Below are 16,729 nucleotides of genomic sequence, written 5' to 3'. Positions count from 1 at the left end.
GCAAACCCACCAGATGGGTTTGGTGCACACATGGATAATAAGTACCCCATGCCCACGGTTAAATATACTGCTGGATCTTTAATGTTGTGGGCCTATTTTTCTGCTGGAGGTCCTGGACATCTTGTTCAGATACATGGTATCATGGATTCTATCGAATACCAACAGATAAAAAAATCAAAACCTGACCGCTTCTGCTAGAAATCCAATAATGGGCAGTGGTTGGATCTTTCATCAGGACAATGATCCAAAACAAAGATCAAATCCAACACAAAAATGGGTCACTGAGCACAAAATGAAGCTTCCGCCATGGCCATCTCAGTCCTCTGACCTGAACCCTAAAGAAAATGAGTGGAGTGAACTGAAGAGAAGAAGCACTATCATGGAGCTGGAATCTGAAGGATCTGGAGAGATTCTGTATGAAGGAATGGTCTCTGATCTCTTGTCAGGTGTTCTCCAAACTCATCAGGCATTATAGGTGAAGACTCAGAGCTGTTATCTTGGCAAAAGGAGGTTGCAAAAAGTTTTGCATAAAAGGGTGCCAATAATTGTGGCCAACGTGTTTTGGAGAAAAACATTTATTTCATAATGTGAGTTTCCCCCCACTTTCAATTATTTTCCTTAAATGAAAGGTTATAATTTTGTGAATTTTTTGAATGAAAGATCAAAAGGAAGAACAATGCAGATTTATTTTCACAGCTGCTTTTGCTCATAATTACTAAGGGTGCCAATAATTGTGGAGGGCACTGTATCTTACTTGGGCACCAAATCAGCATTTTAGAATGATTTCTGAAGGATCATGTGACACTGAAGACTGGAGTAATGGCTGCTGAAAATTCAGCTTTGTCATCACAGGAACCCAGAAAGCAACAAAGTGTGGCCCAGATCCGGCCCACATCTGGTACATGTGGATTACATGCGGACCATATGTGGGCCGGATCTGGGCCGACACTATGTTGCTTTCAGGGATAAATTACAAACATATATTAAAATAGAAAAGTTGTATTGATATTACACAATATTATTGTTCTTACTGTATGTTTTGATTAAATAAATGCAGCCTTAGTGAGCACAAGAGACTTCTTTGAAAACCATTAAAAAAAAAATCTTACCAACCCCAAACTTCTGAATCTGAATGCATTTAAAAATAAAAATGATATATCTAAAACTACAAAAAGTACAAAAATAAAATATATAATTGTCACTATTATAGTGGAGAAAATACTGAAAGAACAATTATGTCTGAGTAGCGGGTAGAAAGCAAGAGATGCCAACACATAATGAATGAAAGGAAACCGCTACATGATGAGCTGAAGTACGACCCACTGAACAATCCACATATACACATATAAAAACAATTCCATAGATCTGTTACAATGGAAGGAAATGAGCATGAAGAAGGTGCCCAGGAGGCATCTGGGTCATGCACACTGAAGCTGTGCCACCACGCTTTTGTTGAAAGTCATGTTAAAACACACACCTGCTATGTGTTTACTTTAGGAAGAAGCACTTTAGAACCCTTTAGATCACCAAACTACAAGCAGTTGCTGTAGTTAAAATGATCAAGATGAAGGTACTAGATGGATAATTGTCTGCACACACTTTTCTGTAAACCACTGTACGCTCATACACATGCGTGACACTCAAAACATTCAGGGTTTAAGCTTTTTTCTCTAAGCTGGTGAAACCCAAAGATTTTTAGGCCCTGAAGGAAATTCCTTTGAGTAAGATTTTTACGCAACTACATCCACAGCCAAAAGATTTTATAACTTTCTGAGACTATTCTCTACTCTAGATTCATAACACAAGTTCAGTATATAACCATGATTTGTTTTAAAATTAAATCCCATATAAAATGCCATCTTTTTTAATCGTATGTGGTTGGATATTATATTTATTCTGCCTTCAGAGATCTCATAGCTCCAAAACAGGATCTAAATGATCACAAGATACAATCTAGTCCAACATTTGTCAAACACTAACCAAACATTTTACATAAGGGACTGTTTTGGTAACAGTCAAATAGGTTATAAGGGCTTCAATAAAATCTATACTAACACATAACCAGATGTTTGTGTGAACCGTATCTTTATTTCTGGGCAACATTGGTAGATCTTTTCAGTTGCCACGACTTTGAAGTATGTGCCTTTACTAAAACTGATTTTCAGAAGACTTCATTGGAGTAAAAAGTAAACTATTCGCCTTATTCATAGTACCAAGCTACTGTAATCCACTTAATCCATGTTTTACTTAGTACACTTTATAGTTGGATTATATATGAATACGTATTTACAAGCAACTGCACAACATAACCATAATGGGTCATTATTACGCAATACTACATTACTAATGTAACAACAATTTACACACAGCTACACAAAAGACTATTGTAAAGCATAAAAGAAATAACATGGTAAGATTAGCCTAGGAGTGTTAAAGCGAAACCACAGAACATGGATCAGAACTGACTGAGCAAGAGAGTCATGCGTATAGAAAGATGTGGGCCAGTCTGGACTCGCACAGAGAATGACAGCAACAGATTTTATCTCTTTGGATATGACGAAACACGTATCAACAACGATAAAATTTGTGAAGTTTGTTATATCGCTCTTATTAACCAGCTGCGTTAGTTACGCGCGAGCGTTTATCAACAAACTAAAACGGGCTTCCTCATTCCACCAACACCTTCCGTTCCTTAGGGATTTGTGTCGTTCCTGTTTTATTCGGCCATATCTCTCTGTCGACTGACATAGAATCAGCTGTCGGTCTCTAAAAACTTAAAGACACAGACATAAACATAAACACACCCCATTACCTTTGAGCCACTCGGTGACTCTCTCGGTGGTCCAAGACGTTACAGGCTCCATAATCTTAGGAGCATGAATTCAAATCCCTGTAGTGGATCAGAGCAAAGAAAAGTTCATCCTGCTGTCTGTCTGGTTGGCACACCTTCCTACAGGTAAAGCTGCGGTCTCAGCCAATGGTGTGCTGCGCTGGTGTCCGCGCGCACTGCGCCTGTCTCAGTCTGCTGGGCGGGGTTCATGAAACTCTCTCATAGAGGCTGTTCAATGTCCCGAGATCATTTTTTTTTCGGTTTGCCAGACTCCTTCCCTGTAAACTTGCTAGTGTTTTAATGAGCTTAATTAACTCTGTAGGGCTTTTGACTTAGTCCTTTCTGCTAGCATTAGTGAGTAAATCCCATTTCCCCACTTGTAGCCTACTGTATTTTACTGTCATGGAAAGAAACTGTATATATTTACCTACAGATTTTAAAAGATTTTAAAATGTATAGATAATATATTTTAAATTAATATATTTTTGTTTAAAATATATACGTAAGATACCTATTAATATATTTTTATTTAAAATATATACCTAAGAATAATATATATATATATATATATAAACACAGCAATGATGACAATAACAGCACTTTAGGGTGGTATAGACATAAAATAAATAAATAAATATAAGATCTTTATATCTAATTAATCCAGTGTACAATCCAGCCTAAGAAGGTTTGTGGTTTTAGCTGCTCTCCCAGTCTGATCTAATTTGATGCTTTAAGATGAGGTTTGGAAGACCACCCTAAACCAGCAAAAACCAACAAACATTAGGCTGGTTTAAGTGTTTGTTTGTTTGTTTGTTTTTCAGCAGAGCACTGTACTGCACTCTACCGCCTCCTACTGTCTGTGTGAAAGATGCATTGTTTAGGTGTTGTGTGTGTGAATGCAGAATACATTTTTTTTTAGAGTAGGTGACTTAATATTCAAGCCTGATAAGACTGTTTTAAAAGCACCATGAAGTCTTAGCTCCAATGAGCTCTATAATTCATTCCTCCCATGCAGACCCAGCATGTTGTAAACAGAGTGCATCTCTGTATGCATATGCAATAAGGCAATAATGGATATAGTTCAGAACATATGGCTTTGGAGTAGATGACAGTGCAACATAAAAAAGCAGTCGCTTCAAAAGCAAAGCAAGTGCATGGTTTGATTTGCATTCTATTGTAGAGCATAGAGGCGGCCGAGCATTGAGTGGCCTTATGAAAAATATCCTTGAAGCTCTTGAACTCTGATAATAGTTTTACTGAGTTATGGCAGCATTGTGTCCACAGAGATGAAACTGAAATGGTATCATTCAAAATCCTTTGTTCACAACCAGACTCTACTAAAGATTCATGAGCAACACAGTACTAGCATTTTGTTGTTAATTAATCCAGTTATACGGAAATGGTTGAATAATACATTTAGAGCAAGAATTTTTAATTCAACATTTATTTTGAATCATATTCATTTGAAATTCTTAAATCTTGGTTAAACTGCAATATAAATATGAGAGAGAGTCCATGAGGCTTTCGCCCTCCATTTCAAGCTACAAGGAAATAGCCAAATACCATTCAGTCTTTTGCGTGTCTGAACACATCAGGTTCTTCATGTTGACAATGCAAAATGTAAGAAATGAGAATTGCTGTTTTGCCAGCCAAATGTAGATCCAGATAAATCTCACATCATCAAGAATTCTACATAGCTTTCCCTATAAAACAACAATATGACAATTACAGGCCTTTTCTGGAGTTAAATGTATTTGTTTTGATGCCTTTGGTACTTAATCAGTGCTGGGTAGTAACTGATTACATGTAATCTAGATTACATAATCAGATTCCAAAAATAAAGTATTTATAATTAGATTATATTAAATTTTAAAATACTCAGAATTAGACTACATATACTTTTTATTGATTACATGATTACATGTTATTCTCACAATGGCAGTAAATTATTCATAATTCATTGATTTTACTTCTTTGTTAAATTTTCCTTTCTATAAAAGTCTACCACCTATATAAGGTTTGTGGAATCGCACACACTGACCAGCCACTAGTCATGTGCCTATCACTGAAAACGGACACCCACACAGCATTTGGTCTCTGGATTTACACAAATCATTGCTTCCTCAACATTGCAACATTGCATACTTTATCTAATCTGCTCCTGACAAACACATTAATTATTATTTGAATTATCACTCATAACACACATTAGTTAGTTATGTACTGTCTTTAGAAGGATTTTGTCTTTCAAACGCATTAAAATGTACAAATTCACATCATTTCATATTTACTTTATTCAATGCAGGTATTCCCCAATTTTTTTGTCAGATGAACCTCTTTGCCGTAATATATTTACATGAGGCCCTTAGATTTTAAGTAGGTCAATAATAAAATTAAGTCAATAATAATAATAAAATTAAGTTTACAGTTCTCTGACATAAGTGTTACAGTATAGACAGGCCGGAGATAGAAGATCACAATACAGGATGTTTATTGACCACAAGCAGAGGTAACGGTGACAACAGGTGAGTAAGCAGATGCAATGGGAGTGAATGATGAATGATAGAGAGTTGATACTGTCCTTTGTTGTTGCAGGGTGACGTTGGAGAAAGGTGGTAGCAAACTGGAGACGAGGAAGGCAGATGACACTCACACACGGACTGGAGACACTGGAGGTAACTTGGAGACACAGGATACAGGTAAGTAACGAAAGGAGTCCTTGAGGTAAGCATACAGGTAAGTTCCTTGATGCGAACGAGACCGGACAATGTGACTGAGTGTGTGAGTGTCTTAAGTAGTGGTGCTGATGAGTGAGCTGATGAGGTGCAGGTGTACATGATCAGTACTCAGGGGATGGCGTGCGCTGTGATTGGTGGGTGTTGGAGCCTGGTGTGTCTGTGACAGTACCCCCCTCCTCCACGGCCCGCTCCTGAGGGCCAAAGACCCCAACGTCATGGTGGTCTTCCTCTTCCACGTGGGGCAGGTCTGTTGGGATGAGCGGCGTGGAAGGTGTCCAGCAGGTTAAGGTCAAGAATGTCATTACGTGGGATCCATGAGCGTTCCTCTGGACTGTAACCTTCCCAGTCCACTAGGTATTCGAGCTGACCACCACGGCGCCGGGAAACCAAGATCTCACGCACCTCGTATGCAACTCCGTTGTCCAGTAGATGTGGAAGGGGGGTTTGGCTTCGGCCACACCAGGCTCTGTGGAGAGAGGAACAGAAAGGTGGTGAGGTTTAAGAAGGGACACATGGAATGTGAGGTGAATGCGATACTCTGGAGGTAGTTGAAGTTTGTAGGTGACCAGGTTGATCTGTTCCAGGATGGTGAATGGGCCAATGAACCTGGGACCCTGGTGGACAGCCAGACCTTCTGTCCCGGTTGGTAGGTAGGGGCTTCGGAGTGACGAAGGTCTGCTGCCATCCTGCGCCTACGAAGGGCACGTTGCAGTTGGTGGTGTGCTGAGTCCCAGACCCTCTCTCGGAACCAGAAATCCACAGATGGTATGTCCCATGGTTCCCTGGTCCAGGGGAAAAGTGGGGGTTGGTACCCGAGTACGCACTGGAATAGTGTAAGTCGGGTGGATGGCTGGCGTAGGGAGTTCTGTGCGTACTCGGCCCAACCCAGGTACTGGTTCCAAGAGTCCTGGTGGCCATGACAGAAGGTACGGAGGAAGCGGCTGATCTCTTGGATCTTCCGTTCCGTCTGCCCGTTCGATAGAGGATGGTATCCCAACGAGAGGCTGACGGTCACACCTAGGAGCGAGAAGAATGATCTCCACACCTGGGAGATGAACTGTGGTCCTCTATCCGGTGGTCTTCAGGGATTCCGAATCGGAATACGTGGTTGAACATGATCTCCGCAGTTTCCATGGCAGTGGGGAGCCCCTTCAGAGGAATAAGACGACAGGATTTAGAAAATCTGTCCACAACAACAAGTATACAGGTACATTCATTAGATGCTGGGAGATCAGTGACGAAATCTACTCCTAGGTGTGACCAGGGGCGATTTGGAACGGGCAGAGGAAGAAGCTTGCTGGATGGTAGATGGCACAGGCTCTTCGAGATGGCGCATTCCCTGCATCCCTGCACGTACCTTCTGACATCGGCAGCCATGTTGGGCACTCTTTCAGCAACGAGAGGGTTTCAATGACCCCCAGGTGGCCAGTACCAAGTGAGGTGTGCGCAGAGTGAATAAGTGGAGTGCGCCGTGTGTGGATGACATACTGCAAGCCCGGTGGAAAACCCAGTGGAGTGTTAGTGGAGGCATTGGAGGACGGTAAAGTTTCAGCAGACCAGGTGATGGGGCTGACCACGATCTGCTCTGGGAGAATGGGTTCAGGTTCCTCTGTGTTTTCTTCTGGAGCATGAAGTCTAGATAAGGTGTCTGCCTTGATGTTTCTGGATCCAGGTCGATAAGATATGGTGAAGTTAAAGCGTGTGAAGAACAACGCCCAACTGGCCTGTCTGGGGTTGAGTCTTTTAGCTGCTCGAAGATACTCCAGGTTTTTATGGTCGGTTAGAACCAGAAAGGGATGTCTGGCTCCCTCCAACCAATGCCTCCACTCCTCGAGGGACAACTTGACAGCAAGAAGTTCTCAGTTGCCGATGTCATAGTTCACCTCTGCCGGGTTGAGCTTGCGGGAGAAGAAGGCACGTGGATGGAGGTGGCTAGGGTTCCCCTGCTGCTGCAAAAGGACCGCTCCTACTCCTGTGGTGGAGGCATCCACTTCCACGATGAAGGGCTTGTCTGGCTTGGGATGAACCAGGAGAAGAGCGGTGGTGAAAGCCCTGGGTGAAAGGAGATTTGTGAGCGGGCTGGTGATGGAGCTGTAGTTTTGGATGAACCGTCTATAGAAGTTGGCGAAGCCGAGGAAACGTTGGAGTTCCTTCACTGTTGTAGGTATGGGCCAGTTCCTGATGGCTTCCAACTTCCCCTCGTCTATCCGGATACCACTGTGGTCGATGTTGTACCCAAGGAACTGCACTGAGGACTGATGGAAGGTATTATTAGTGTCTTAAGTAGTGATGCTGATGAGTGAGCTGATGCGGTGCAGGTGTACGTGATCAGTATTCAGGGGATGGCGTGTGCTGTGATTAGTGGGTGTTGGAGCCTGGCGTGTCTGTGACAATAAGTTAATGTCACATAACATGCAGGTAAACAAATATATTTTTAAATTCTTTTAGTTAATGTTTTATCTTGATTGTTTTTTATTCTAAAATTATTTATTTTAATTTTGTTTCTCATTAAACTCACAAACCACTGCAATTCCTTCACACACCCCAGTCTAGGAAACTCTGATGTAATGTAATATTTAATGCAATTCATGTTGTTGATAACAAAGAATGGAATATATTTTCTTTCTCTTTGTATTTTTATATCAATATGGTTCAAGCTTATCCAATTCAAATCAATGTGATAAAGGAGTTAGGTCAAAAGTAATCTAAAAAGTAATCAAAAAGTAGTCAGAATACGTTACCTAAAAAGAGTAATCTAGATTACATTACAAACTACAATTGATGTAATTTGGAATCAGTAACTGACTACAAGTAACTGACTACCCAGCACTGGAAGTAACCTACTGACTCAAAGTGAGGTTGTTTTCTTTTGCTTTTGGATGTCTGATTAACCAGTAATTAACATTTTTATTTCAATCCTCAGAACACTTCTTCATTGCTCTACATCTCTTGAGTAAACAACTATATTGCTGCATGCTTTCATTTGGATGTTGACATCTAACAGGGCCTGATCCAATCTGTGTTTTTGATAATTTGTGTTTGCAGGATATTTTTTCTCAAGGTGGCTGCTAAGAAAAGACTAATTATGCAATGCAGAAGCAAATGAATTCACACCTGTCAGACAGACAGAGTGAGGACACTAATACACTTCCTGATGGCACAAGAAATGCATATTTGCAGCAATTCAAGCACACTCACTCTCTTACTCTCTAAGAGAAAACTGTGCCGTTTCATTTTAATCTACATTAATGTATTCAAATAGGCTGTAAGGTACTTTGCCACTTCTAGTTTTGCATAACATTTAAAGGCAGCTGTATTGTGTTTTTGAATACAAAATTTATTTAATGCACAAGATGGCTCAAAATGTTGGAGGATATTTTTTGATTTAAGAGACTCATTACTTTTCCAAACCTCCCTTCTGCCTACCCACTAAAGCCACTCAAGCTGAAATAACAGAATGGCAAGTTATGTTTAAAAGGAAGGTGGTATGCCGTTATATACTGTGCACAGTATATTGAATGTGCATGGATTGTCCATCCATTTGCTGAATTGTGCAGCATACAAACCCACCACAATGGACTGAATACTGAATCCCAGAATGCACTGTGCTCAGTTTGACGTTACTTTCCAGAGTGATGAATGAACTAGAAACTCACATTACATAATAGTGAGCAATGTGTCTCCTAAAGAGTTCTCTCGGGGGAGGCCAGTAGACAAAATGAAACTGACATCACTGAAACATCACTTCATGGGGGTGGGGGAACATTTTCCAACAGCTGGAGTGCTTGCCATTGGATTCTGTTTTTTTTTTTTTTCAAACCGTATTTTATTTATTATTTAGCACTAAAATTATTGTATTGATATTGTTACACTTATCATGCCAGTAAAGTATTTTAAATTGAAAGAGAAACACACAGGTTTGTTTTGCTTTCAAAATGAGGACATTCCATAGGCGCAATGGTTTTTATACTGTACAAACTGTACATTCTATCCCCCTATACTACCCCTACTCCTAAACCTACACATCATAGAAAACATTCTGCATTTTTACATTTTTAATAAAACATTTAGTATGTTTTTAAAGCTATTTTAAATATGAGGACTCATGAAATGTCATAATATTTCATGTTTACATCATAATACAGTGTTATTATACAACTTTGTGTCCTCATAAATCACAAAAACACGCACACTCACACAGGTTTGTTTTTGTGAATTGTGGGAATATTCCATAGGCGTAATGGTTTTTATACTGTACAAACCGTATTTTCTATCGCCCTACACCTAAATCTACCCATCACAGAAAACGGTACACATTTTTACTTTCTCAAAAAAAAAAAAATTCTGTATGATTTATAAGCCTTTTGAAAAATGGGGACATGGGGTAATGTCCTAAGTCACCCTCTTCTTGTAATACCTATGTCATACCCATGTCATTATACAAATTTGTGTCCGGATATGTCACAAAAACACATGCACACACACACACACACACACACACACACACACACACACACACACACACACACACACACACACACACACACACACACACACACACACACACACACACACACACACACACACACACACACAATAAACACACACAGAGCCACTACAAGTTAGAAGTAGAATCTAATTTATTTGGTCTCATTTTACATACATGCTTATATAGCACAGTTGTCAAGGCACTTCAAAGCTTCAAATATATCCTGTAAACAGTGTACTGTTTACAACAATGTAGCACACTATTCTTAGATATTGTGCAATACTCTGAAGGTAGCTACTGTCAAAACATACAAAACTAAATTATATATAATAATACATTTTATACTGCCCACAGTATATTGCCTACCACATCCATTACAGACCAATTTGTCATTAAGCTGCTTTACACTTCTCTTATTACACTCTAAGGAGTGCCTTGGTACACAAGGAGTGCTCACAAACACAATGGCGATAGCTCATAAATCTGCAGGGTTTGACCATATGCTGCAGAACTGTATACTGCCTGCTACAACAAACAAGAGACCCACTGCATTGTGAGAAAGACTATGCGAGCTAATGAACTCTGTCTATATAATGCAAATATTGGGTATTATCAATATGCATATGGAATATTAACATTTATTCTCAATACTACTAAAATACTATTAACACACCACATGCTACATTTCTTTCAAATGAAGTGGTATGGTGTGCATGTTTAACTGGCATTATGTCACTCAGAACTGTCATTAAGATTTTCATGCAGTCCAGTGATTATTCTGCCCACAGCAGCTCCTGCAGTCTGTTGCATGCTTGTTTCACACCCACACACCTCCTACTGATTGTCCAACAATTCACATGCACGCATGGGTGTGTGTGTGTGTGATGTAGTGTGGGCGGGAGGAGGGCGGACATCCTGCTGAATAGTCTCTGTGTGTGTGATTTGGGAGGGAGGCACATTGTTAGTTATTCAAGAGATAATAATGCGAGCATATGCAAGACTATTGTATATATTTGTGCGTGTAGGGTGCAGGGTTTTAATTGTGCCATGTCTTAATATAATGTGCATCTCTGCAATGTAATGTGTTAAGTATGAGTCATCTTCCCCTGATGCTTGAGTGAGATCCAGGGAGTCCCTGGGGTCGTTGAGGGTGAAATGATGCAGCTCTTTGGCTTGAAATCAGATCACAGCACCAAGTACATACACAATTACCCACGGAGGAAGTGCAGGTTATTCCTAGGCGGGCTATCTGAGGTCAAATAAATGCTACATAACAGCAGCGCTGGGATGCAAATTCACTGAACCAAATAGTGTCAAAGTTTTTGCTTAATCATTGAGGACATAAATAACGATTAAAGGACTTTCAAATGAAAATTACCCTAAGCTTTACTTGTTGTCTGATGAATACAGTCAAGAGATATTTTAATAAATATCCTTGAAGTAAAATATTTAGCTTCTGCCAGACCGCTTTCCATATTCAAGTTATGAAGAAAGTGTAAACTAAAAATTGCGTCAGTTAAGCTTTTTCCATAAGTTGAATAGGGAAGGCATAGGCCATAGCGTAAGCTTTCTACGTAAGTTGAATACGGAAGGACATCTGGTGGAAGCTAGATATTTTACTTCATAACTTGTTAAATATGGATATTTTTTGCACAAACGCATCGCTTCGCTTCAGAAGGACTTTATGAACCCCCCAGAGCTGTGTGAAGTATGTTTATGATGGATAGATGTGGATGGAGACACTTTCTTCAGCTTCATACTCGTTGGTCCCGCTCACTGCCATTATAAAACTCAGATGCATCAGGATTAGGGCTGTCAAAATAAAAACTGTTAAAAAAAGCTAAGTTAAAAAAAACGCAGATTAATCCATTCTGTATTGACATTTGAACCTGGAGCCGTTCTAGCCACCATTCGACTGTAAAATGAAGGAGGGAGATGACTGCTGTGCTGACGGACAGCAGAGCTCCTCCCTCGTGCGCGCGAGCTCTCTTCTTCTTCAAAGTAAGCCGTCTTTGCACTCTCTCTACCTCACACATAATATCTAAATCAACTGACACAATGCTAAAAGTTCGTAAGACCAAATCCATGTTTCACGAGGCGCATTCGGAGAATGTTTTTCCTGAATAACCGCTGGTGCTCAAAAGAATGTCACCTCATCTTCTCTGACAGGCGCCCTGCACGTGCAGCTGACATAAACCACACTTTCAGTAAACAAAAATAAAATCCTATCCAGTGGTGAAATGTTTTCTGTGTTGACAAATCTTTTGCGATATCCTAATAACAGTCGCGATTCGCACCCAACGCGTCAATGTCCGCTAATGTCCAATTCGCGACCTAATGACTCATTTGAACAGATTCATTTTAATGAATCATGACAACAACTGATCTGTCCACACGGTCTATAATGAATCATTTACTCGAACAACTCTGAAATGAGAACATCATTGTGCTTGCCTTACCCAATTTAGCAAGAGTGGTTAGTAAAATTAGCCTTAATGATCCACAATATTGTCAGGTTATTTAAATGACAATGTGTAGTAGATTAGGCCTACCTATAAAATCAGTTAGTTTAGACTGGAGTGAGGTGAAACCAGAACAAAGCAAGTTGTTGTTAGCTAGGTGCATTCAATTGTATATGGTAGAAAAGTATATTATTAGTTAATATAACTTCTAAATGCTACTTTTTAATACTTTTCAGGTTTAGCAAAAAAACATCTTCTCTTACAAAGCTATAAAATAGGGCACTTTTTACTGTTTGTGTGGATGACCATGTCTGTCACCACCGAAGACCATTTTTGACCAAGGAAAAACCCTGCATTGATTCTTTGTATTGAAATATTTCATACTTTCACAGCAAAAATTATGTATGCGATTAATTTAGATTAATTAATCTCAGAGTATGTAATTAATTAGATAAAAAATTTTAATCGATTGACAGCCCTAATCAGGATATTTATCAATATTTCTCTGATTGTGTTAATCAGAAAGAAGAAAGTAATTTACATCTAGGATGGCTTGAGGGTGAGTAAAGCTTGAGGTAATTTTCATTTGAAAGTGAATTAATCATTTAAAGGGGCCATGAGATGGATTTTTTCATTATTTTAATGTTCCTTAAGGTTCACTTATAATGTTAATAAAGGTTTTGCAGCAACAACAAAAAAAACCCTATTATTAATTAATTATTAATTAAACTATTATTTATTTAACCCTTATTCGGACCCTCTATCTCAGCTTACAAAAGGGGGTAGGCTACGCGAACAAAATGCTGCGTAGTTCATTTAATTCTACATTAAAATAATATTAAAAGCATGTATTTCTAACTGCCAAAATGTCGTAAATCCAGTACATTTAATCAAATTACCTCATCATTTGCAGTCAAAATTACTGTATCCACACAAGCAGCATGCATGATAGATAGTGTGCCGAATCTGCTGCCTTAAATCATGCTAAATTACTGTCGTTCTCGATAATGCACCTTTGTAAAAGTGGGGATTTAGCACTTACTCGCATGAAGAACAAATATAGACACAGATAATGAATTAATTTCGATTTAAGACTCAAACTTTCTCCGGTACAAAATCATACCTTGTGTGAGTTCTTGTATTCACATGACTGCAAACGTGACATTATTATACAACAGGTCAAAAAACAAAACGTAAATTTTAAACACACTACTGCCAGTATTTACTCTATTTTGCAACGAAATAATAACGAAAACCACAGCAGAACTACAACACACGTCTGTGTTTCGCGAACAATTCTGCGAATTCTGAGAGTCGATTTAATGATTCATTCACAGCCACTTGCTTCGTTACTGAATGAATGACTCGATGACTCACTCATAAAAACAGTGACTTGCTGCCACCTACTGGCGGTTTTAGTTTAATATTTAAAACTTGTACTTTGTTTTACAATCATTGCATATTTCTCTATTGAACATTTTTATTTAAAACATTATTTATTTTATAAAGTTATTCATAAAGGTAAAAAAAAAAAAAAAAAAAGGAAAATCAATTTAGGGGGCAAATATTGTCCCTTAATGGTAAAGGTGTGACTGCAGTCGAAGTGGAAGAGAGGGAGTACGCGGAAGGATGGTAATCCCTTCAGGGGGTACTCCACGCTAAAAAGTTTGACCCTCTATTTAAGCTCTGTGTTTTGTTTAGTTCTTCGTCCGTTCTCATCAGTTTATGGTTTGGTTCTGCTCATTATGGTTTTTGCCAGTGTGCTTAGTTTCTTTGTGTTTAAATAAATTGGACTGTTGCACTTAAATCTAGCTTTCATTTTATCCCTGTTTCTGCTACCCAGCGGCGACAGTTAAATGAGTAAATAAATAAAATAACAGAACAGTATAATAGTAGAAAAACTTAATAGAAACTAAATATTTTCCACCTCATTTAGGAGAGGATTGCATCAACATCTACTTATATTTAAAAAGCTGAGCTGCATCTCAGATTGTTTTTAGCTTCATAATTAATTTAATTCATTTTGAAGCTACAGTACGAAAGTGATTATTTAAGCGGGGAATAAAACAAACAATCATAAGAGAATTTTTTTTGCACCAGACCAAATGAGCCACTAAATATCTGCAGTATCACCGGCCTCTAGGTGGCATTATTGAGCACTAATACCATTAGTAATAAAAACCCCAACAGAGATGTGGAGCTAAAAAAACCCTTTTGTTCTTAATGTGTTCATTGTTTATACGAAGTCTCTCACATTTCTTACGATGATTTTTCAATATGGGCATTTTATGTTTATATAAATGTTATGTAATGTGCTATATTTTATACAAGTGTTATATAAAAAAATACCTCAGTCTGAATTCATTCAGCTCCTACGGTCTGTATGCAACTAGTATTGCAATGTTTTTTAATCTTTCTTTTCTGCACTTCATTCAGTTCAAGGTCAAACGAGCTGAATTTTTGAAGACATGATGCTGTGAAACAGGTAACCGCTTTGGAAAGGAACTAAGACTACCAAACCAACCAAATATAAAGTACATCCTGCATTATGTATGTGGATTTCAGTTGTTGTTTCTCTCGTGAGCTCTCTAGACTAAATAATAGGCAGAATCACCTTGCACAGAAGGTCATGGTAACACACTGAACCATAACCACTTGCTATTCTAGCAGATGCTTTTGATTCAAAGAGACTTACAGTACAGTTATTGTGGGAACAAGCTGACAGGCAGATTGCCAGGTCCTCAATGAAATAGACCCAGCCAACAGCATCTGTAAAGAGTATCGAAGACAGTGGTACAGCTGAGCATGTGCATCTGATATCTGTGTACATAATAGCTGTTTGTACTGCCGTAGCATGGTGCAGACACACACACACGCACTCAACGGAGGGTAACAAAAGTGTTGGTATGTCTATGATTTATTTTTGTGAAAAAGATGCATAGTAGATACTTGACTTTAAGGATATTTGCATGTCTTTCATTGAGGTCTTAGTCTTGATGCCTTTTAAAAATGTCACAGATTAGCCTGACATTATCATTAGTGTATTTGAGTGCCATTAAAACATTTTGTGCTTTGTGCCATCATTTGACTCAATGAAACATGGTCCTCTACCATGCACACTCCATATCCACCCACTTCCATCTCATAAAGGCAACCATTCATACTCTGTTTTACTCTGGCAACAGATTCACTGGCATGCTGACAGATGGTTGCCAGTGGTAACCACTCTCAGTGAGAAGCAACAGTTGCTCTTCTCTGCTCTCTTTGAGAGAATAAAAAGTCAAGAGGTATTGGCATATCACTGCCTTGCCACAAAACGGGCAAGCCTACAAGACACTTACAATTGACAACACGGAACAGCAATCCTGGCATAATGGAAAAGGAAATTGTGCCAGTACTGGTGAATACTTTGTTACATCGATCTCTTCTTTTCTTGATAGTATTTTGGTAAAAAATGCTCAATATGCACTAGGATTATTTTGCCAGTCAAATCAAAACTGAAACGCACAAACACAGAACAGATGTGTTGTGTCAGTTTTGGACACTATGGACAGTAGCAACTGGTATAGGTAGCCCCATTTTTTGGCAAAAATTGTTTTTTTGATCAAAAAACACTACAACGTTACCTTTTCCCTGACAAATTGTATCAAACAATCTGTTGGCTGTTTTTAGAACCAGCAATTTTCAATTTATTTACTGTAAAAAGTATATTTTATATAGTATGAATGTGTAGTATGAATGTAATCTGGATGTACAGCATTCGTTATGTTGTCATTATCATGTGACCTACAGCGTCAGGTGTGTTGCTTCACTGCCATTCAAAAATCCTATCTCGAGGCCTCATGGGATAATAAAGTGCCTATTGGATGCACACTTTGGAATCTTGCTGGAAGTAGTCATTCCAACACATGCACTCATGGCAATTTTGAACTATGTTTTAATAAATTGGTGGATAATTCATATGAATTTGTACAATCTCTTTCATTCATTCTTTTTTTTTTTTTTTGGTATGATCTGCTAAGACCCCTACACTGTAAAAAATGCTGGGTTAAAAACAACCCAAGTTGGGTTGAAAATGGACAAACCCAGCAATTGGGTTGTTTTAACCCAGTGGTTGGGTTAAATGTTTACCCAACGTGCTGGGTAGTTTTATTTAACTCAACTGTTGTATAAAAATTACTGTAGTGCTTGCTTAAAATGAACCCAAAAT

At 38.8% G+C, this 16,729-nt stretch overlaps 1 protein-coding gene across 2 annotated transcripts in view; it reads right to left on the bottom strand.

The window, feature by feature from the left end:
* The window catches only part of cnksr1 (connector enhancer of kinase suppressor of Ras 1), a 36,528-nt gene extending 33,557 nt beyond the window's left edge, over nucleotides 1-2,971 (bottom strand). Inside the window, exon 1 of one of the 2 annotated variants that reach the window (XM_067367301.1) lies at nucleotides 2,813-2,971. In XM_067367301.1, the coding sequence (XP_067223402.1) occupies nucleotides 2,813-2,864 (52 nt within the window). In that variant the 5' untranslated portion in view covers nucleotides 2,865-2,971. The remainder of the gene's footprint in view (nucleotides 1-2,812) is intronic. The other variant, XM_067367302.1, reaches the window with a different exon arrangement.
* Between the last annotated feature and the right edge of the window lie 13,758 nt (nucleotides 2,972-16,729).

Source organism: Chanodichthys erythropterus, chromosome 18, assembly GCF_024489055.1.
Source record: "Chanodichthys erythropterus isolate Z2021 chromosome 18, ASM2448905v1, whole genome shotgun sequence".
Lineage (NCBI taxonomy): Eukaryota > Metazoa > Chordata > Actinopteri > Cypriniformes > Xenocyprididae > Chanodichthys > Chanodichthys erythropterus.
The sequence above is the reverse complement of the archived record's forward strand: the minus strand, read 5'-3'. Positions and strand labels throughout refer to the sequence as shown.